This window comes from Sciurus carolinensis, chromosome 1, assembly GCF_902686445.1.
Source record: "Sciurus carolinensis chromosome 1, mSciCar1.2, whole genome shotgun sequence".
NCBI classification, from domain to species: domain Eukaryota; kingdom Metazoa; phylum Chordata; class Mammalia; order Rodentia; family Sciuridae; genus Sciurus; species Sciurus carolinensis.
In genome coordinates this window covers 195,621,403-195,642,947 of record NC_062213.1, presented here as the reverse complement: position 1 = coordinate 195,642,947, position 21,545 = coordinate 195,621,403, and the positions used below count along the sequence as shown (strand labels likewise).

Sequence of the window (21,545 nt, the reverse complement as noted above, 5' to 3'; positions counted from 1 at the left end):
TCCCTGCATTCTGGTCCCTGAAGTGATGTAGTGTGGTGTGGGGGAGGATCGGCCTCCTCCATTTGCTGCCTTGATTTGCCTGTGGGCAGGACTGGGGCTTTGAATGCCAATAGAGGCTTAGGGGTGGGAGGAGGCGCTGCAGGGTCTGAAGTTTTTGTCAGGACATACCTTGGCCTCTGTGGTGGGCTCCCTCTGCCGTGATCAGAGTTTCAGTTTCTACTTGATTGCTTGCTGCTGGTCACCTTGGGAGGAGCCCTCAACCTCTCTGAGCCCCACTTTAATACCTAATTCTCAGCATTATTGTTGGGGTAGGAATATTATAGGAGTAACAAAGTTCTGGAACACAGCAGGGCCTTACACATGGGAAATATTATTTTTCTGTATATTAAAAAGATGCTCCAGATCCTCTCTATACTTTTCCTTTTTTCTATAGCAATGATCACTTTATGATCACCCTGTATGTTTATTATGTTTATTGTTTATTCCGCTATCACGTAAGTTCCATGGAGGCGGGGTCTTTGTTTTGGTCACTGCAGTGTCCTGATTAGACACTACTAAGTGCTCAAGAAGCGTTTGTCAAATGAAGGATCGAATCTGCAGTATGAATCTGCACAGCAGGATTAGGTAGCGAGGGTCACCGCCAGGGGGCGCCACACCCTACGACTCTACCCTACCGGACCTGCGGGATCCCACATCTCTTCGCTGCTATACAGGGGACGCCACAGGTCAGGGACTTCATCCGCAGTACCTGGCGCGGCGCTGGTTCCTGCTCAAAAGACCAGAAGGGTCAGCGCGCTGCTCAAGCTAAAGGTGAAAAATGCCGGGAATTATTAGCCCATTTTATAGGTACAGCAATCAAGGCCCAGAGGGGTGACAAAGAGACCTGCCCGGTATTTCCCAGCTGGTTCCCTGAAAGCGCGGCGACCCCGCCGCGAGGGGCCAGACCTCAGTGAGGAGGAATCCCTGGGTACCGCAGGTCACAGCCCCTGCTTTGAGTTCCGCCTGCGCCATCACCACGTGTGGGCGGGGGTGTGGGGACTGCCATCGCCCGGGAGGCGACCCGGCGCGGCTGGGCGCTCGGAGCGCTCCTCCGCGGCCTGGGGCACCGGGACCCTCTCCGCGAGGCTGGGCGCGTCTCCCCGCCCACCGCGGGGCGGGGCGCACGCTCGGCGGCTCCGGGACCGCGCGCTCCCGAAGCAGCCCGGGCTCCTCGCCGCGCCTCCTGGGCTCCCGCGCCCCCGGCCCGCGCCGCGTCTCCTCCAGCCCCGCGGGCCTGCGGCAGTCGCCGGCAGCCGAGCAGCGCCGAGCGCCCCAGGTACCGAGCGCGGGCGGGGGCGGGCCAGCCAGCGGCGCGGCGGGCAGGGGCGGAGCGCGGCGCTGCCCTCCGCCGCCCGCGGGGCCTGCCCGGCCCGGCCCGGAGCCACCGCGCGCCGCGGGGCTGCCTCTGCGCCCGCGGAGACCTGGCTTCCCCCCGGGGGCTTTGCCACGGTCCCTGGGCCACCACACTGCGACCCCAGGCGCGACGGCTTCCATCTGGCGTTCCACACGCCCACCTCCGCAGGGGAGCCTGCGCCGCCCGACGGCGCCCATCCCCGCGTCCCACCTTCCCGGCGCCCCGCCCCCGCCGGCGCCCCCAGCCCAGGGGACTGCGCGCACCCGGGGCAGCCCATCCAGCCTCCGCCTAACTTTCCGCGGCTCCTTTGGGGGGACTCGCTCATCAGGTGCCCCTGTCCAAACTTCCTCCCCGTGGCCTCCAGGGTCCCTGCCGCATCCCCGGCGGGGGAGCGGCCCTGTAACCCCCTCCGTCCTCTTTGGGTCGCTGTCGCTGGACTTAGCGCCCGCCCCTGTCTTGTCACCTACCTGCCTGGGGTGGGTGCTGCTCTCCTCACCGGCGACACCCTCGGCTCCTCCAGGCTACTCACCGTCCTCCCGCCCACCCGCTCACGTCCCTGTACTCACCCCCAGCCTCCATGGTCCCAGAGCCCGGCCCAGCCAACAACAGCACCCCAGCCTGGGGACCCGGGCCGCCGGTGGCCCCCGGGGGCAGCGGCTGGGTGGCGGCTGCGCTGTGCGTGGTCATTGCGCTGACGGCGGCGGCCAACGCGCTGCTCATCGCGCTTATCTGCACGCAGCCAGCGCTGCGCAACACGTCTAACTTCTTCCTGGTGTCGCTCTTCACGTCGGACCTGATGGTGGGGCTGGTGGTGATGCCACCCGCCATGCTGAACGCGCTGTACGGACGCTGGGTGCTGGCGCACGGCCTCTGCCTGCTCTGGGCGGCCTTTGACGTGATGTGCTGCAGCGCCTCCATCCTCAACCTCTGCCTCATCAGCCTGGACCGCTACCTGCTCATCCTCTCGCCGCTGCGCTACAAGCTGCGCATGACGCCCCCGCGCGCCCTGGCGCTGGTCCTGGGCGCCTGGAGCCTGGCTGCGCTCGCCTCCTTCTTGCCTCTGCTGCTGGGCTGGCACGAGCTGGGCCTGGTGCGGGCACCCGCTCCGGGCCAGTGCCGCCTGCTGGCCAGCCTGCCCTTCGTCCTCGTGGCGTCAGGCCTCACCTTCTTTCTGCCCTCCGGTGCCATCTGCTTCACCTACTGCAGGATCCTGCTGGCTGCCCGCAAGCAGGCCGTGCAGGTGGCCTCGCTCACCACCGGCATGGCCAGCCAGGCCATGGAGACACTGCAGGTACTGAGGATGCTCTGGAGATCTGGGCTTGTGGGATGGAGAGGAATGAGTGGCCCTTGTGTGCCCACCACTTGGTAGAGACCTGCGATGACCTCCTTCGGGCCTTCCTAGTGCCCACCTCTCTTCACAGCTCAGGGTAGCGCCATTGCCATATGGGGCAGGCAGCTGGCGTCCAGCGGGAATTTAGGGTGGCCAGCCTCTCCCCATGTGCTCTTCCCTCATCTTGCCCATCTTGGCACCCTGGTGGCATCATGCTGGAAACTTAGGAAGAATTTCTCTTGCACACTCATGCCATTCTAGATCCAGGCCTGTTGGTTCTGCCTCCTGAATAGGTGCTGTCTCTGCTGCCACCTCCTGAATCCAAGCCACCATCCCTGCTCCCCTGGGAGCCTGGGGAGGCTTCTGCTGGCCACCCTGCTTCCACTCCGTGGGCTGTGCTGCCCATCCTCTGCTCACGACCCAGAGCAGTTTTAAAAAGGAAGTGGCCATGTTGCTCCTGCTACACACTCCCGTCACTCTCAGAATATCTCAGGATGCAGTCCTGCTGGCCTCTGCAGCCTCCCTGCCTCCTCTCGGCCTCTCTCTTGGTTGCACCAAGCAGCCTTAACACAGCCCCGGAAGGCTTGGGGCTTCAATCTGGGCTAATGTCTTTGCACCTGCCTGGAATGCTCCTTCCTGGGGCTGCTCCTGCCTGACCTTTCCAACTCTCCTGTTCCCGGGATGTTCTGCAGAGCCACCCCCCTGTCCCATCTGTTCCATCAAACCCCAGCTTACTTGTGGACTTGGTCATCCTGGCTTGAATATTAGCTGTGGATGGAGCTCAGAGCTGATCCCCAGTGCACACAGTAGGTGCTCAATACTTACTTGTGAACGGGGAAGGCACTCTTAGCTCAAGGCTCTGCAAGCCTACAAGTGGCATGACAGCTTCTGTCACACGGGCTCTCACAGTTGGGAGCCCCGTGGTCCGCCGGGTAGGGTGGGGCGTAGGCTGATGCGGCTGAGCCTCGAAGGCAGGAGTCCCTAAGCCTCAGTCTCTGGGGAGCTGGCAGCTGGGCGCCCTGGTCGCGAGGCACCAGAGCTGGGCCTGGCCCTTCACCTGAGGCCAGGGTGGCCCTGCTCTGTCTCCCTATCTGTGCCCCCAGAACGTTCTGCAGTCCCACAGGTGGCTGTGACCTCTACTGGCTGGTTCAGAGGTGGGACGGCTCCCTGGCCAGGCCACACTCCCTGTGGGTCGCTGTGTCTTTACTCTCCGTGTCCTGCGGGATGGCCCTGCTTGATCAGGCGCTCCCCCCCCGGTGGCCGTTGCCCCTCCGGAGCCCCTGGGTTCTTCTATCAACTGAGAGGTGGCAACACGGCTTCCTCTCCTGTGGGAGATTTCTGATCTAAAAGGAAGGCCACCTCTCTTTGGAAGTTCTAAGTGACTTAGTACGGGGGCCACATGTGTTCCGAGGCGAACAGGTCGCTTGCCAGGGCTCCACAGAGCAGGGGTCGATTTCTCGCTCATGCAAAGTACACATGGTGGTCCCCAGGGTCCTGCAGAGAATTTGTCTTTTCTTTTGGCTGTGCTGGGGATTGAACCCAAGGCCCCTCGCGTGCCAGGCAAGTGCTCCACCGCTGAGCTATGCCCTAGCCCCTGAGTCCTTGTAAAAGGGTGTTTCCCAAATTTCAGGTACTTGGTAACCACCCAGGGCTATCTACCCCAGCCCCGCTTCAGACTGCCTGTTTAATATGTAGTCAGCATTTTCTTAGAATCATCTCACTTATCTCTTTATTTTCATGAATTTGTTTAGAAAGGAAACTTCCTCTCTTCTGGAAATGGGAAGTTGGTACCCCTTGGCCTAGGTGGAAGGTGACCACACAGCATCTATTGATCACCTGTAAGCATCTCACCTTCCAGAAATGTCCAGCTCTGAGATGTCTTTCCTCTCTACTGCAGCCCACCAGGGCTGGGCCCCTTGATTGACGCCTGGGTTATTGGCAGTCATCTCCGAACTGACTTCCTGATTCTGACCTTGCACCCTTTCACCTTATACAGCAGCTGAGTGATCCCTGTCCCCTCAGGTCACTTGTCTGCTCTGGTGACCTTTCATCTCATGTCACCCAGACCCTCTGCTCTTCATCTGGCTTTCCTCTTCTTCCACCAGCCAACTTGTGCTTTCTTTTTCAACCACACTGGTCTCTTGCTGTTCCTCAAACACACCAAGTATATTCCTACCCCAGGGCCTTTGCACTTGCTGTTCCCTCTGTCTGAGTATTCTTTCTTCACATCTCCACACGTTTTCCATCTCTTCCTTCTGGCTTCTGTTTACTTCCTTCCCTAACCCCTCTCTCAAGGGTAGTAACTTGCAGCCACATGTGGTGGTGCATGCCTTTAATCCCAGCAACTCAGGAAGCTGAGGCAGGAGGATTGCAAGTTCAAGGCTAACCTCAGCAACTTAGTGAGATCCTGTTTCAAAATAAAAAATGAAAAGGACTGGGGGTAACATAGAGGTAAAGCGCCCCTGGGTTCAATCCCCCCACACATAGAAGAGTAGTACGTGCCCCTTCCCCAGGCCCCTTCAGCCCTAATTTCCTGAGCTATGCTCTTGGCAGCCATGAGGATAACCTGAATTCTTTTATACTCACCCCTTTATTTCTTGATTATCTACTCCCCCGTGGAAGGAAGTTCTGTGAGGTTGGGGACTTGTGTTTTTGTTCACAGCCTGTTCCCAGCACCTAAGACGGCACCCAGCACATCCTAGGTGCTCAGCACATGTTCACGGAAGGGGTGTAGCCAGCACAGTGCTCAGGAGCTGGGGCACCACGCCGCCTCCTCTCTCCCTGGGATCCGTTTTTGTGTGGGCTGGATCCTAACGGCGTTTTTTTTTGGGGGATTGACCACGGGGGCACTTTGCCACTGAGCTACACCCCCAGTCCTTTTTATTTTTTATTTAGAGCCAGGATCTCTCTGAATTGTATAGGGCCTCACTAAGTTGCTGAGGCTGTCCTCAAACTTGCAATCCTCCTCCCTGGGCCTCCCGAGTGTTGGGAATACGGGTGTGTGCCAGGACCCACGATAAGCCCAGCTGTAAGCTTTTTATTATGTGAATTCATTTCTTTGGTAGCATGTTTTGAGTACCTGCTGTGTACAGGAGCTGTTGTGGGCTGCAGATGTGGCGGTGAGCAAGACTGGCAAGGCCTGCCCTCTTGGAATCTGTGTTCTGGCTGGAGGGAGGGAGACTGGGAGAGCAGACGCTGGTCATGGAGTGTTACTGGAGGCCGGTGGAGCTTGTGGAAGGGGCCTCTCTCGGCGAATGTCCTCGGTCAGTCCACTGTGCACATGCTGCGACTAAAGAAGTCACAGCCAGCCCTAAAACCCGAGCTGGGCCATGCCCTGGGCGCTGAGGCCAGCTCCCAGCTCCCGGCCACGGACCTACGGCCTGGAGACTGGGATGGGAGCCCTCCGCGTGGCCTGCACTTGGGAGTGTGTGTCTGCGTGTGGGGGATGCTGCTTCTCCCCGCCCCCGTGCTGTGACCCTTTCCTCCTCTGGGACCGCCCCTCTCCGAGGCCAGCAGCTTCCAGCCTGGCCCAGGGGCCTCTCTCAGGGCCTGGAGCTTAGGGCGCTGCAGGGAGTGAATCCACTCCTGCCTGGCCGCTCCCCTCGGGGCTCCGGCCCTCCCCCTGTTCCCCCCCAGCCTCCAATTTCCCACAGAGGGGAGGGGCCGGGCACAGGTCCAGCGCCCCAGCTCCCCTGGGTGGACGTGGGTGCCGGCCACACTGTCACCCCCAGCACACCGGCCTGTGTGTGCAAATGGCTTTCAGAGGGACGGGGAGAGAGGCCTAGAGCTGGGGCTTCGGGGATGGGGCAGTGGTGTCAGGCTGAGAGGGCGGGGAGGGGTGTGCGTGTGCGTGTGCGTGTGCATGTGTGTGTGCATGTGCGTGTGTGCGTGTGCGTGTGTGAGTGAGGGGGCGGTGCCTGCGTGGGAGTGGTGAGTGCTGCTCAGAGGCGGGGGCGTGGTCAGGCAGCCCTGGGGCCACCCGGAGGGCAGTGGAGAGCCACACCAAGGGCCGACCAGGACTTCCCTGCGGCCCCGGGGCCTCCTCTCTGCCAGCATTTCTGCGACTCTGGTTCCTCCCCCTCCCGCTTCCCATCTGAGCCTCCCTTCTCCCCACCCCTCGCTCTCCCTCACCCAACTGTGCTGTCCTAGCGATCCTGATCCGTCTCCCTCCATCCCTGTCCTTCTCCTCCTCCCGGAGGAGGCTGTGATACAGGAATATCCGCGCGGGGGAGGAGGGGGCTGAGCTGGGGGAGGCTGGCAGAGTGGCTGCGTGTGGCTGCCCCAGCCAGGAGCGCCGTGTCTGTCCTGCCTCCTTCCCATCACAGCTGGATGACCTTGGAGAAGTCATTTCACCACCCCAGACCCCAGAGCTAATGATACCTATCCTTTGAGATAATCCCACAGTCGCTGGCCCGGCGCTGGGGTGCAGCTCAGGGGTAGAGGAGGGATCTCTTGTGTGAGGCTCCGGGTTGAATCCCCAGCCCTGGAAAAACCCCGCCTTACTATTGTGGCCACTAGATCATCGTTGCCATTATCACCAGCTAAGCTAGACACTGACGACAATAAACAGCAGTAATGACAGCTGACGCTTCCATGACACTTATTCTGTGCCAGGAGCTGTTCTGATCACTTACCTATTATCTTATTTAATCCTAATACGGTCCTGTGAGGTTGATGGTCTTATAATTGCCATTTTACAGAAGAGAAAGCAAAGACACAGAGAGGTGGAGGAACTTTCTTGAGGTCGCACAGCTAGGTAGTAACAGCCAGAATTTGGAACGAGGAAATCTGTGATGAGATGGTTGTGAAAGGCGTGAATACACCAGGAAATACATAAGTGCACTGTGTTGGATTATCTTGCAGTGTTGGCGACACAACCCAGGGACTTGTATTTGGTAAGCAAGTGCTCTACCACTGAGCTGCACCCCCGCTTTCAAATAAAAACTCAACAGTAGAGATAAAGTAAAAGATTCCCCAAATTCTTTCCCTTCCATTCCCAGGGGCACTCAGCTTTTGGGGTAGGTCCTCCCAGTCCTTCTTCTGGGTTTACATATTTGTATCACTACCCAAGAGTCTTAGTGTTTCAGGTGGGGCTGTGGCACATGCTGGTAATGCCAGCAACTTGGGAGACTGAGGCAGGAGGCCGGCGTGTTCAAGGCCAGCCTGGGCAACTTAGTGAGACCCTGTCTCAAAATAAAAAAAAAATAAAAAGGGCTGGGAATGTGGCTCAGTGGTGAAGTGCCCCTGGGTTCCATCCCCGGTACCAAAACAAAACAAAAAACCCCCAGAAGTCCTGCTTCCGCCTCTGCACAGTGCTGCTCTACAAAGATGGGGGAAGTCCAGGCCTCTCTTCAGCTGCTCTTTGGTGAATTTGACCTTGATGGTTGTAAAGCCAAGTCTCCATATTTGTGAAAACAGAGGGACAGGGTTACAGCGTGCCTTGTCTTCTCCCTGCCCCTCTGCTCCATTCCAGAAGGAGAACCCTGGTCCTGGAAGGAGCAGGGAGCTGGCCCTAGCTGGGGTTTCAGCACCGCGGACAGGGCTGACTCTGGAAACTGGAGGGGTGGGGAGAGGAGCCGCTGAGGAGCTCAGCCCCGGCGGGTGGGGGTGGGATGCTGGCTCTGAACCTCCCAGGCAGTGACACATCTTGGCTTTGCCTCCTCCGCCCCCTTTCCATCTGCAGAGGGTTGCCTGGGGATCTGGCTCCCTTCCTGCCTCCTTCTGATCTCCCCACACCCAGCCCACCACTGGCTGCCTCAGGAACAAAGCTGAGTTCTCGTGCTGTTTAGGAAATGCTGGGCCCATCCCTGGCTTCAAAGCCCAAGTGTGTTCCTGGCTGCACACGACACCTTTCCCCAGTAGGTAAATTGTGCACGCTTGCACTTTCTTAAATTGGAGATATAGGTGAGTCTCTTTGTGTAAATCTGATTCAGGAAAGACCAAAGTGGTCACAGCACATGGGGGCTTCCCTTCCTAGCTTCACCGACCTCTAGAGGCCTCATGGTGGAGACTAGAGACTTGCAAGTGCCTCTGAACCTTCTGGAAGTGTAGGACATTTTTTTTCCTTCATGTGTGTATAAAAATTTAATAGCTTTTTTATTTTCTGGGGAGAGGTTTTGTAGATTACTTAGAATTTTTTTGTTTGTTTTGGTGCTGGGGATGGAACCCAGGGTCTTGCACATGCTAAGCCAGTGCTCTGCCACTGAACTGCACCCCCAGGTCTCACTGTATTACCAAGTCCCCAAACTTGTGATCCTCCTGCCTCAACCTCCCGAGTAGCTGGGATTACAGGCAGGAGCCACCTCGCCCAGCTTACTTCCAAATTCTGACCCATGACATTAGCATTTACCCAAGTTTTAACTTTGGAATTATCTTTGCAAAAGATGAAGGTGGGGAAAAGTTAACTGATGAGAGGGAAGAGAAAGAAAATAGCCTTTATTGAGCTCCTACTGTGTACCTGGCACTGACTGGCCCAGGGGATGGTACTACCATTTCCATTTCAGAAATGGGGAAAAGATGAGAAGTTTCTCAAGCGTACTCCTTCCATTCCAGTCTTACAGTTCAGAACTTTCTCACTTTATGTTCCTGGTAGTGCTGGCTTCCTCTATTCCAACCCCATTCTGCATAGACTGCCAGAACAATCATTTCATTTATAGCACATCAGTTCCCTATTGAGAATCGTGAAATGCCTTATGCTTCTGCATTTGCCCACTGACTGGGCCCTAACTAAATAAATATGTGTTGCTTAAAACCATCCCACGTAGCCAGGCATGGTGGTGCACACCTGTAATCCCAGGGAGTTGGGAGGTTAAGATAGGAGGATCACAATTTGGAGGCCAGCCTCAGCAACTTAGCAAGACCCTGTCTCAAAACAAACAAATAAAAAGGGCTGGGGATGTAGCTCAGTAGTTGAATTCCTAGCTTTAATCCTTGGTACTGCCAACAAAACAGCCACCAAAAAACAAAACAAAAACAAAAAATAAACCAAAAAACCCCCCACAACCCACCAACAAAATCCCACGAGTCGCCCCCACCAGCCTATTTGTAGTGGAAATGAATTTTTGAGACATTGGTATTAAATATGCAGAATGCGTGAGAAAAAATCAAGGCAACCCAAAGGCCCTCAAGACAAAATGGAATCTAAGACCCTTCCCGATCCTGACTCCACCCAGACCAGCCTGCCTTTCTTTGGAAAGAGGCACTGACGTCAGATGCCTGGGTGAAGAGGAAGTGAGAAAAACCCTCCACTGTTCAGTTCAGGTTCTTAGACTTTCACGAAGTTAAAAACGGGAAGAGGGGCTGGGGCTGGGGCTGGGGCTGGGGCTGGGGCTCAGGCTCAGTGGGAGAGCGCCTGCCCGGCAGGGTGCCACCCTGGGTTCCATTCTGGGAACCACAGAGAAACAAATAAATAAAATAAAATAAAATAAAACAAAACAAAATAAAATAAAATAAAATAAAATAAAATAAATAAAATAAAATAAAATAAAATAAATAAAATAAAATACCATTGACAACTAAAAATATATTAAAAAAAAAAAAAAAAGTGAGGAGAGCTTCCGGGCTGCGGGCCCACCCGAGGCAGGGCCTTTTGCGCTCGGGTCTGCCGGCTGCCAGGTGGCAGAGCGAGTTCTATCAGCCCCGGCCCGGGCCTCCTTCCGGCGGCTGCTGGGAAGCAGCTTCTCGCCCTCCTTCCCTCCTCTGCTCTCCTGCTCTTGATGTCCACTGTCGAGAAGGGAAATGCCCCCGGTCCTGGCACAAGTGACTTGTAAGATGCCAAGGTCACCAGCGTCCCTAGCAATCTATGAAAGATTCAGTGGCGACCATCTGCTCCGTGCCCACGTTCTCAAAAAATAAAAGGAGCGCTCTGTCTCCTGGAGGAGGAGCGAAGCCCGTTATTCCACAACGGGAGGATCCACACGCTGAGGCTGCGCCCGGCAGCAGCGGGTCCCTTTCCCGCTTTCTTCCAGCACTGTTCGAATGTGTCCGCTTCTCCCACCGCGAAAGGCTCTGGAAGGGGCTGGGCTCGCCTCTGTGCGCTGGCCGCGCGGAGGGTTGACTTGAGGCGGGGGACCTGCCCGAGCGCTGCCTGCAGCTCCTTGGGGAATTCAGGGTCAGGGTCAGCGCGCCATCCAGGTCCACGCCTCAGGCGCGGTTTGGGACGCTGGTGTAGCGCCAGCTTGCTGCCCGTACCAGGGCGTGGTCTGCAGCCACGGTGAACCAGCAGCTTGGAGTCAGGGTCAGGCCTCAGTCTGGGGCTCCGACTGGGCTCTCAGGGGTCAGGATTCAGTTAATGACTGGCACTAGGGCTCAGCCTAGAACTGGGGTGAGGCTCAGTCTATGGCTAGGGTCAGGATCAGACTGGGGCTCTGGGTCACCTGACTGCTGTGGCCTTCCTTTGCGCAGGTGCCGAGGACCCCACGCGCAGGGGCGGAGTCGGCTGACAGCAGGCGCCTGGCCACCAAGCACAGCAGGAAGGCCTTGAAGGCCAGCCTGACCCTGGGCATCCTGCTGGGCATGTTCTTCGTGACCTGGCTGCCCTTCTTTGTGGCCAACATAGCCCAGGTAATGCCACAGCAGGGGAAGGCCACCCAGGCGCGGGCAGGGGCGGGGGCCACCTCCCACGGGGTCCGCGTGTATCTGTGCTGGGTTGGGGGTCCAGTCCTGCTGGGGCCAAGGGTCACGCGTCCTGTGCCCCCAGGCCGTGTGCGACTGCATCTCACCGGGCCTCTTCGACGTCCTCACGTGGCTGGGGTACTGCAACAGCACCATGAACCCCCTCATCTACCCACTCTTCATGCGGGACTTCAAGCGGGCCCTGGGCAGGTTCCTGCCGTGCCCCCGCTGCCCTCGGGAGCGCCGGGCCAGCCTCGCGTCCCCCTCCGCGCGAACCTCGCACAGCGGCGCCCGGCCAGGCCTCAGCCTGCAACAGGTGCTGCCGCTGCCCCTGCCCCCGGATGCGGCCTCCGACTCGGACTCGGGCTCCAGAGGCTCCTCAGGCCTTCGGATCACCGCCCAGCTCCTGCTGCCTGGGGAGGCCACCCGGGACCCTGTGCTGCCCGCCAGGACCCAGACGGTCAACTTCGACACCGATCCCCAGGGGACGGAGCTTCGGCTACATCCTCTTGGTACCCCACGAACTGACCGAGTTTGGAGCTGGCCAGCCCGGCGTTGGATCAGATGGGACCGGGCCCCAAGGTCTCAGGCCACCTCCCGGCTAATGCCAGGAAGCCACAGGTCTCCAGGGAGCCCCCTGAGTTCCGCTGCTGCTCCAGGCCACTTGCCTGAAGGACCAGAGCCGTCTGGGACGTAGTTCCCTGCCAGGTCTTGAGTGTGCCTTGTGGTTTGTGGAAGCGGTGGTCGCGGACTCCTGGGGTTGCGGGCAGGACTTCCTGGTTCGGATTAGGATGCAGACATTCCTGTGCTTTGCCCAGTCTCTCAGGCCGGCGGGAGGGACGCTTCCATCTGTAGACTGGGTCCTGACTTGGCCCATCCCTTGCTCCTCACGCACTGTCGCCTCCCAGGCATTTGTTGGGAATGCCCGTCTCTGCCCCACCCCAGACCTGTAACAGCCGGTCCTGTCTGCTGCCTGCGTGGCTTGCGGGGTGGATCAGTAACCCTGAGAATGCCTGGCAGGACGTCCCCAGACCTGCCAGCCCCCAGGCGTGGGTGGCGGCACAGCAAAGCCCCTGAGCTGGAGCCGGCCAGTGGACTTGGAACCTTTGATCTTCTGCTTCTCCTGCTTCTCACTCTGGGGTCTGGCTCAGGTTGCTTGACCTCTAAGGACCTCGGTTATCCCGTGTGTAAAATGGGGTAGTGGGGACACAAACTCTAGGGTCATTTTGAACGTGAGCCTGACGTGTGCTGTGTGCCCGGCTTCTGCAGGGGGTCAGTGTGTGGTCCATCCTGTGGTTACCACCCTTGGCCACCTAGCCCCGGAGTCCTGGCTGTGGCCCCCCCAAGGGCTATTGGTTCCACGGTTATTCTTCTTTTTGGGGGGATGGAGCCCAGGGCCATGCACCTTTGGCCAGGGGCTCCCCCTCTGAGCTGCCCCCAGCCCCGCTGTTCTAACAGTTTCCTGCCTCTCTTCAGCCCCAGCCCCGATCCCCACGATCTAACTCCAGCTCCCCAGCTCCACGTTTTGGGTGCTGGTGGAGCCCCCATTGCTCAGGGACCTCCTAGCCCCTGCACGGTCCCTCCTGGCACTAAGGGGCAGACGGACAGCAGTTTCCTGTTCAATCTGGGTCCTGAGTTTTCCTCCACCCTGGGTTTCCCTGGACCTGGAAGGGAACAGCCATGGGGAGAAGCCCCCGCCCTTGTCCCACCTCCTTCCGGCTTTCTCTGGGGTATGAGGGGAGTGGCCTCCTGGGCCAGCAGAGCAGAGCTGAGGAGAGCTGTCCCTGGTGGGGTGGGCCGCAGGCAGGCGGGTGGACTCTGGCACGGGCCTTGCTTTCCGGTCAGGGAACTGGGTGGGGCCTCCTGGTTCCCAGTTTACCTACCCAAGGTTCCTCCCAGCCTGAGGTTTTTCTTGCCCCAAGACCCATCAGCCAAACCTTTGGGGGCCCTCCTCATGTGGCCTGGCGCTCTCCTTGGTGCTGATCAGGCTTGAGCCAGCCCTGGTCGCTGGCTGCTGGCCACAGAGGGGCCATGGTGCTTGTGGTGACTTCCCCTGTGCCTCCAGGCCTGCCGAGGGGGCTCTCAGTAAACACTAGCTGAAGGACGTGACTGCTGTGGACTGGATTCTATGGCGGGGACGCTGGGGGCTTGCGAGGCACTGGGACAGTGGGAGCCAGCCTGGGCCAGGAGTCCTGGCTCTGGCCCCGATGCTGCCCCTCATGGGGCCTCGGCTTCCCACATGTGTGTGAGCAGGGTGGACTAGAAATGGCAGCAGTTTGTAAATGCAGAATGAGCGGATGAACGCCCGCGTCCCGGAGAGCCACCCAGCGCCTGCGCCCAGACTCACATCTGCCCTCCCCACCTCGCTCGGGCTGTCCGACACTCTCTGCCACGTCGTTTCCCCATCTGCTGGTGTGGGGAGATGGCCTCTGGCCCTGCCCTTCAGGAGCAGTGGGAGGAGCAGAGGAAGGCACCGAGGCAGACACATGGCCAAGTTCTAGGGCTCCGGCGTCACACTGATGAGGGTCTGACATTAGCTCCATCCCTGACGGCCTGTGTGACCTCTGCAGGTTACTTAACCTCTCTGAGCCTCAGTTTCCTCAAGTATGAGATGAAGATCGTAATAGTACCTACTCCATAGGGTGAAGGTAGGTGGAAACAATCCACGTGAGCTCTTGGTAGGGGGTAAATAATAGGTGAGGGCTGCTCGGGTTATTAATTTTATTATCCCTGTTCCTGCCGTAGGAAATCCTCCCCTGTAATCCATTCCTGTCACTGGGCCTGGTTCCCAATACTCTACATGCTGATTCAGCATTTATTGCTCCTGCCCTGTTGATCATACCCAGCCCACAACGTCGCGCAGCTCTGGGGCTGCTTACAGCGTCAGGGCTGCATGAGCGTCGCCCTATAATTGTGCAGTGCCCAGCCTGCAAGACTGAACGTGACAGAGCTGATGGATCTGCTAAGCGTGGAGAAAGGAAGCTGCCGGCTGGCGCCTGTGCCCCTGCAGGTGCCTGGGGGCGGCCAGGGGAGGGCAGTGGCCTGGGAGTCTCCGTCCCACAGGTCTCACTGCACCTCCCGACAGCCGGACCCCACAGCTGGGTCCTGGTGCAGGAGGCCCCTGGCGGGGAGTCCTGGGGTCCAGCTGTGCGGGGCGGGCCTTGCAGGTCTCTGCTCTTGCCTTCCAGGGAAGGAAGGTGCCCGTTTCCCTTCCCTCCGGGTCCTTGTCAACCCCAATTCCTGTCCCAGGAGAGGCGCTGCTGAGAACTGCCCTCCTCAGGGCTGGGTGGGCGGCTCAGCGGGCACGGAGCTGCGTGTAGAAACCTGGGAGATGCCCAGGTGCCCGCTGAGCTCAGTCCAGCCCCAGGCAGGGGCCCTGGGGCTCCTGGGCACAGTCAGGGCAGCCCAGTGGGTTGGGGTCCACACCATGGCTACACATACGGGGGCTCCCAGCTGGGCCGGCAGCAGCGGGAAGCGAGGCCCCTTGGGACTGGTCCAGCCCCTCGGGCACCTGGGCGTGGCTGGGGTCAGTGGACGCCCTGGGGGCACCTCCGGGTGCGGGCCCCTGGCTCTGCCCCGCCTGGTGGCTGGTCTCGTCCGCTGAGGAGGCGGCTGCCGGGCGAGGCTCCTCCCGGGGCAGGCTGCCCGGTGCCAGCAGGAGCCCCTTCTCGCCCCAGCCGGGTTTGGTGCGGACACCCACGGCCTTCAGGATGGCGTCCATCTGCTTGGCGTAGTCCAGGTGGCCGCTGACCTGCAGAAGACAGGCGTCAGGGCCATGGTGGTGGTGGTGGGCAGGGCCCAGCCCTCCCCGGGACCCCAAGTGAAGCCCCTGGACCTTGTCCTTGTCCCCAGTCAACCAGTGGCCAACCCATGACTCCACCTCAGAGTCTCAGCTCCGGAGGGCGGGAGGGCTCAGAGCCGGCCAGGAACTGAGTGGACCCAGGTGGAGGCCGTTGCTCCAAGCCGCCCGGGGCCTCTGGGCCAGACAGCTCTCCTCTGCCCGCAGCTGGTGGCCCTGCTGCCCAGGGGCCGTGGGGCCTGGGATGCCTTCCTGCCCCGACCCGCAGGTGTGGGACAGCGAGGCCAGCCACACTAGAGGGCAGGACGAAGCCCGGGCGCACACCGGGTGCTGGCCCTCCTGCCTCGCCGGACGACACCAGGCATGTCTGGGGACCGTCCCCAGCGGCCTCGGTGATCGTAGTTCAGATGTGGCCCTTGGAGGGCATGAGCTGGAAACCTGGTGCCACAGTGCTGGGTGACTAGGTCCTGAGGTGCCTGGAGAGGGGCTGGGGGCTTGGGGAGAGCGCTCGCCCAGCCAGGGCGGGGCCCCGTTCCGTCCCAGCACCGAGTGGGCTACACAAGCCTTCGCTGTCTGGTGGCTGCAAGTGTGTCGGTTATAAAAGTGACCATGCCCCTTCCTTGCCCTCTTGCCTTCCCCCGTGGGCTGATGCAGCGGGAAGGCCCTCATGGTCCATGCTATGCCCTTGGACTTCCCAGATTCCAGAAATGAGAGCCAACTGGGTTTCAGGTACTCCCGCAGAGCAGCAGGAAGACAGAGAGGAAGCACGGGTGTTAGGTGGTGCTCCCTGAAATTCCCTTGAAGAGGAACAGTGCTCTTCTTGTCCCATTTCCTCTTTCCTGCTGGCTGGAAATCAGATGCGATGGCCAGAGCTTGAGCAGCCATCTTGGGCCAGCATGGCCCACTATACACAGCAAGCAGCAAGACGGAGGGGATTTTAGCCCCTGAACCCTGGAGCCAGCAAGCAGCTGTGAAGGGCCTGTTCTTGGCGAGTTCCGGGCACTGCTGGAGGCCACACCTGCGCAGTGGGACCACCACAAGAACCCATGACAAATCTTTGCTGCTGGGGGCAGTGCCCGGCACCTGCTGCTGTGTTAGCCTCGCCACGGTTGGGCGTCCACTTGGTGCCAAGCCCTTTGCTAAGTTCTCAGAGCCAGCTGGCAACTCCTATGGGACAGGAAGACTCTTGCCCCAGAGGGGCTCTGGGGTGGGGGACTCTCCTGCTCCGCTGAACCCTGTCCCCCGGTGGGAAGTGGCCCCTGGATGGTTCACAGAGGTCCAGCGGGGAGACACCAGGTCTGCAGGGCTCTGCTGGGAGGGCAGCGGGTGCTCCCCAGCCTGCCATCCACCTGCCTCCCGGGCTGCCTAGGAAAACAGGAGCCCAACACAAAGGCAGTGTAATGACTCCTAATTACGCGGGGGAGGAGATGCGCTGGATGCTCCTAATGTGATAAAGAGCTATTATTAGGTGGAGCTGGAAAGCTGCCAGGAGGCAGTCTGAGGAGGGAAAGAAGCCTGGGAGCTGCTGGTCCCAAAGGCAAAGACTGGGAGGCGCTGGCAGGGGCCTGGGGGGAGGGACCTGCCATGCACCAAGGGTCTTACCTGTGCTGCCCTGGAAGTTAGGGGGTTTCCACCATTTCACAGATAGGGAAACTGAGGCTCAGAGAGGTTAAGTAACTTGCCAAGGTCACACAGCCAGCACACCAGCAGCTGAGCCGAGATCTACAGCCAGGCCCCTCTAGTGCCACAGGCTGTACTCTTCCGGCCATATTCCATCCTGGGCGTCTGGGGACAGAGACTGGATCTTGCAGAACTTTGTGGCATTAAAAATAACTTGGGTTTACATGTCACGTGTCAAGTGCTTCAGGGATGGAGGGGATGTGAAAGGGCGGAAGCTCACGTCTGTCCCCTCAGGAGCCTAGAAACTCCGGCTGCTCCTGGGCTGCACCAGCCCCAAAGCTCCCAGGCAGAAGGCGGGGCAGGGGCTGCTGCTCCCTGGGGCTCCTGGGTGGCTGGGCTGTGAGTTGGGCCTGGAGTGCAGGGGAGGAAGTGGCCTGGCAGCATGGTGGCAGGAGGCAGCGGCCTAGGTGACCAGGGCAGGGACATGCCGGTGGCCTTCAGGGGCAGCAGTCCTGGTGAGGTTTGAGTTTTCATGTGCTAGAATTCCCCCGTGTCACTGTCCGGTGCTCAGTCCCAGGTGGCAGCTGCTGATGCTCAAGGGGGACACCAGTGTCCCCAGAGGGAGGGGGCGTGCCGTGTGCCCATGAGGGGCCATTGGCAGGACGGTGCCGCTCAGACTCCCTTCCCGTGGACCTGGGACGCTGCGGGCACTGGGTGAACAGCAGCGTGGACGTGAGGGCCGGCCGCGGGCTCCCGCTGGCTGAGTTCTGCCCGCGCCGCGGCTGCAGCTCCCCGTGCTCCGCTCCTGAGCCCCGTCCCTCCTCTCCCCAGCGGCAACCTCAGAGCTGGCCGGAGTCTGCTCCGCCTGGTCCTGCAGGGCAGCTGGGCAGGTCCCGGCCCTCTCGTCCTCAGCGGGACGGGGCGGTACTCAGGCCTGGGGCGGGTCCGGGGCAGAGCCAGGCTGGAGCGGGGCCATGCGGGAAGCTGCCACCTCGCTGTGACAAGCAGGTGGCGGTGGGCGAGGGCTCTCGTCTGGGACTCGTCTGGGCTGCACAGGCTCCGCAGGGCAAGCCTGGACCGGGCAGCCGGGGCCCTGGAGTCTGAGGCGGGAGGCTGGTCAGCGGCCCCTGACCTCCGCGATCAGAGCTGTCGGCTCTGGATTCTGCTTCTGCTTCTGCTCCGTCTGGGGCCCGCCACCGGGTCCTCTGCTTGCTCTGTGGTTTCTGAGGGGCAGGCAGCCCTGACTAGAGGTCACGGGCGGGGTGGGGGGAAGCCTTGGAATGCGGGTGCTGAGCAGTGATGTGGAGGCAGTGTGGGCGCCAGAGGTTCAAATCGGCCCTGCCAGTGGCTGCTTGTGAGACAGGAACTTTTCTTTTTCTTTCCTTTCCCCCTTTCTGTGCTGGGGACAGAACCCGGGCCTCTCACATACTAGGCCAGTGCTCTACCACTGAGCCACGTCCCCAGCCCTTTTCTTTTACTTTGAGACAGGGTCTCATTAAGTGGCCGAGGCTGGCCTCAAACTTGTGATCCTCCTGCCTTGGCCTCCTGAGTGATGGATTACAGGTGTGCACCACCACGTCCTGCAAGACAGGGAATTTTCTAAACCTTGATGTCTTAATCCATGAAACGGGGACAACAGTGCCTGTCCAGGAGGATAGAGCTGAAGCAGAAGGGCTGGGGACAGAGTCCTGCGGGAGGAAGGAGCCTGGCCAGCAGCACCTGCCCCCACCCAACAGATTCCCAGTCTCCTCCCTGCTCCAGCAGAGCCGGCTGGGGCCACGGTCTCCAGGGTGCCGGGCACTCACCACTGAGGACAGGTCCACGTTCTGCACCCTGCGGTCGGGCAGCAGCACGGGCTGCAGGCCGGCGACGCGGAGCTGCGCGGAGGACGTGCGGTACACGAAGCTGAGCAGCCAGTCGCCCCTGCGGCAGAGGCGGGAGGGCGTCAGCGGGGGACAGGGCTGGGCCCCCCTGCCTCCGGGGAGGTCTGGAGGTCTGGAGGCCGCACGGTGCACAGCAGCCGCCCCCAGACGCCGCCGGCCCGGCCTGCTGCCAAGGGCTCTGCACGGGCACCAGGGTGGCTCCTGGCAGGCTGGTTGGTCCCTGCCGGGTCCCCAGAGGCGAGAACAGGGTCTGGCAGAGCTGTTGGTGAGCACCCCATGAATTCCTGTGACGACGGGGACGGACCCGAGGGCCTCTCCTTGCTCATCACGGGGCCACCACTGAGCCACCCCAGCCCTGCGGGCTGACCCAGGACTGCGGGAACCAAGAGGACACTGGCCACGCTGCCCAGTCAGCTTGCTGCTCAGGGCTGCGCCCAGCTGGGGAGGTGGCTGGCCCAGGGCGCCCTGGGGAGGGGGGCCAGGGCGGGAGGACAGGCCTGGCCAGGCTGCAGGTTGTCCCGGCCCTCGGCTCGGCAGGAGGCCAGGTGGTGGCCCACAGGGTCCCAGCCTGGGGACACTCACCTGCTTCGAGGGCGCTGCGACCTTCCCTCCCCCTCCCCCAGCCAAGCACCCCTACACCAGCCCCAGAAAACCACCTGGGACCCTGCTGCCCGGCCCTTCAGTGCTGGCGGGACGGTCAGAGGGCCCTACGACCTGGCCTCCCCTGCTGAACCCCCGAGCGCTGTCCCCGGGAGCTGGGCTCGCCAGCCGGTGCCCACGCGGGCTTCTCTGGCCGACCTGGGCGCAGGTCTGCCAGGCGCACCGGCTCCCGATTTGCCTGGAGGTCCATTACTGTGGGAAGCTAGAGACGGCCTCCCTCGGGCCCCGAGGAGCAAGGCCCCCACCGCCTGGGCCCAGGGTGCTGCTCTCTCCTGGGCCTTCCAGTGTCCACCCGGGGTCTCCGCCACACGGCGCCCGTGTGGAAGGCCCCAGAAGGACTGGAGTCCGGCGTCCAGGGCCTCCACAGCCCCGCCGTGCTCCATGTGCGCCCCCAGCTCCTTCCCCGCTATCGTCCGCTCAGTCCCGCAAGCAGGAATGAACCTCAGGCGCCACGGCCCATGGCCGGCCTGCCCCCTGCTCCCCCCATCAGTGTCCATCCCCTGCCAGCCCCAAGGGCCTGCCCTGCCCTAGGGACCGAAGCAACGCCTCCTCCCCTCCCTGCTCCTGCCTGCCCGCGGGGGCCCCTGCGACCTTCCTGAAACACCCATCTGACCACGGTCCTCCTCTCTCAGGAACTGACCATGGCCCCTCGGCCGACACACCTTCTCTCCTAGAAAGTTCCATAACTAGGGCTGGGGCTGTAGCTCAGTGGGTAGAGCGCTTGCCTCGCTCGCGTGCACAAGGCCCTGGGTTCAATCCCCAGCACCACCAAAAAAATAAACAATAAAAAAAAAACAAGAAAAGCAAATTCCGTAACTCTCCAGAGAGAGCAGTGCTTCCGAGTCCAGCGTCTGTCTTACTGCCCAGGGTCCCAGAGGCACCAAGCACAGGGGAGAAGGGAGATGGCTCGAGCCCCACGAGGGAGGAAAGGGAAGACTTAGAAGCATCGAGTGCTGGATTTGAGGATGATCCATAAATGCTGTCGCCATGGTTACTCAAGAGCAAAGACAATCGTTGCGTCCAAGTTATTTCTGTTGTAATTTTTACAACACTTCACTTAGAACTGTTAAGTACCCTCACTTACGCACATTTAGGGACACGACGGGAACTCGTTTAAGGTCCCATGCCCTCTCTGCAGGCTGAGCAAGCCATGCCATCTTCACTGGCCTTCCAGACCTTTCTCCATCTGCCTCTGGATCACACAGACCCAGGTTCAAGGCCGGCCTTGTGCCTTATGAGCTGTGTGACCTCGGGAAAGTTGCCTGTCCTCTCTGAGCCTGTCTCCTCAGTGGATCTTAGCTCCCAGAGGTGGCGGGAATTTAAATGCGGTGTAAGAACCAGCACAGGAGGGCTGAAGGAGGGACGGCACCAGATGGGGGGCCCAGGGCACTCCTGGAGGATGGATACAGAAGCCCGTCCCAGACCGGAAGCACAGACCCAGCTGGAGAGGAGCCACCCCACCCGCCAGGCCCAGACAGGGTGATCACGACCATACCCGAGGCTTTTCGAGGAAGGGAGAGTCACCACACAGACGGGCCTGGCAGGTGGTCATGGGTCCCGTACTCCTCGCATCCTCCCTAACCTGTGGTAGCATCGTGGTTTCTTCAGTGGTGGGTTGTTTTGTTTTATTTTGGTACCAGGGTTTGAACCCCGGGGTGCTTAAGCACTGAGCCACATCCCCAGGCCTTTTTATGTTTTGTATTTTGAGACAGGGTCACTAAGTTGCTTAGAGCCTGGCTAAAGTGCTGACGCTGGCCTCAAACCTCAAACTTGAGATCCTCCTGCCTCAGCCTCCCAGTCCCTGGGATTCCAGGTGTGCACCCCTGTGCCTGGCTAGTGTTTTTAATTCTTTTTTCAGTGACTGTGTTTCCGAGTGTGTTCTTCCCAGGCTGTGAGCTTCTCCTGTCTTGTTCATCTTTGGATTCCTGCGCCTGGCATTAGGCCTTGAGCACACAGCCTGTGGGTGCTTTATGGTGAGGCCCAGGCTGGCCTGGAACTCCTGGGCTCCAGTGACCCTCCCACCTCGGCCTCCGAGCAGGTGTGTGCCGCCGCGCCCGGCTCTGAGGGATGCTTTCCAGTTGCCCCCGACTGCAGGCCAGAGCCTCCTCCTCCCTCATCCTGAAATAAATTCCTTGGACCTGGAATTCAGCACTTGGGCCTCACCGTTGTCCCTCTGGCTCCAGCTGTCACCAGGAGCTGCCAGCTCACTGGGCCTCCTCCTGGTCTGATCTCTTGGAGTTCCCGTTG

General features: G+C 60.3%; 2 protein-coding genes across 4 annotated transcripts in view; one reads left to right on the top strand and one right to left on the bottom strand.

Annotated features, from left to right (window-relative positions):
- Positions 1-1,519: 1,519 nt before the first annotated feature.
- Htr6 (5-hydroxytryptamine receptor 6) lies at positions 1,520-13,619 on the top strand. Its single transcript, XM_047566620.1, has 3 exons — positions 1,520-2,684; positions 11,127-11,285; positions 11,422-13,619. Exons 1-3 carry the CDS (start codon positions 1,971-1,973, stop codon positions 12,031-12,033), a joined length of 1,485 nt encoding a protein of 494 aa, XP_047422576.1. The 5' UTR covers positions 1,520-1,970; the 3' UTR covers positions 12,034-13,619.
- Positions 13,620-14,043: 424 nt separating this feature from the next.
- Positions 14,044-21,545, bottom strand: part of Tmco4 (transmembrane and coiled-coil domains 4) — an 86,223-nt gene continuing 78,721 nt past the window's right edge. For all 3 annotated transcript variants that reach the window (XM_047549755.1, XM_047549761.1, XM_047549763.1), the window contains 2 exons: positions 18,561-18,678; positions 14,044-15,087 (listed from right to left, as the gene is read on the bottom strand). In XM_047549755.1, coding sequence (XP_047405711.1) covers positions 14,689-15,087; positions 18,561-18,678 — 517 coding nt within the window. In that variant the 3' untranslated portion in view covers positions 14,044-14,688. The remainder of the gene's footprint in view (positions 15,088-18,560; positions 18,679-21,545) is intronic.

Coding starts and splice junctions, on each gene's coding strand:
- Htr6 (XM_047566620.1), top strand. CDS start 1,971: ATGGTCCCAGAGCCCGGCCCAGCCAACAACAGCACCCCAGCCTGGGGA. Junction 2,685..11,126: donor AGGCCATGGAGACACTGCAG/GTACTGAGGATG, acceptor TCCTTTGCGCAG/GTGCCGAGGACCCCACGCGC. Junction 11,286..11,421: donor TTGTGGCCAACATAGCCCAG/GTAATGCCACAG, acceptor CTGTGCCCCCAG/GCCGTGTGCGACTGCATCTC.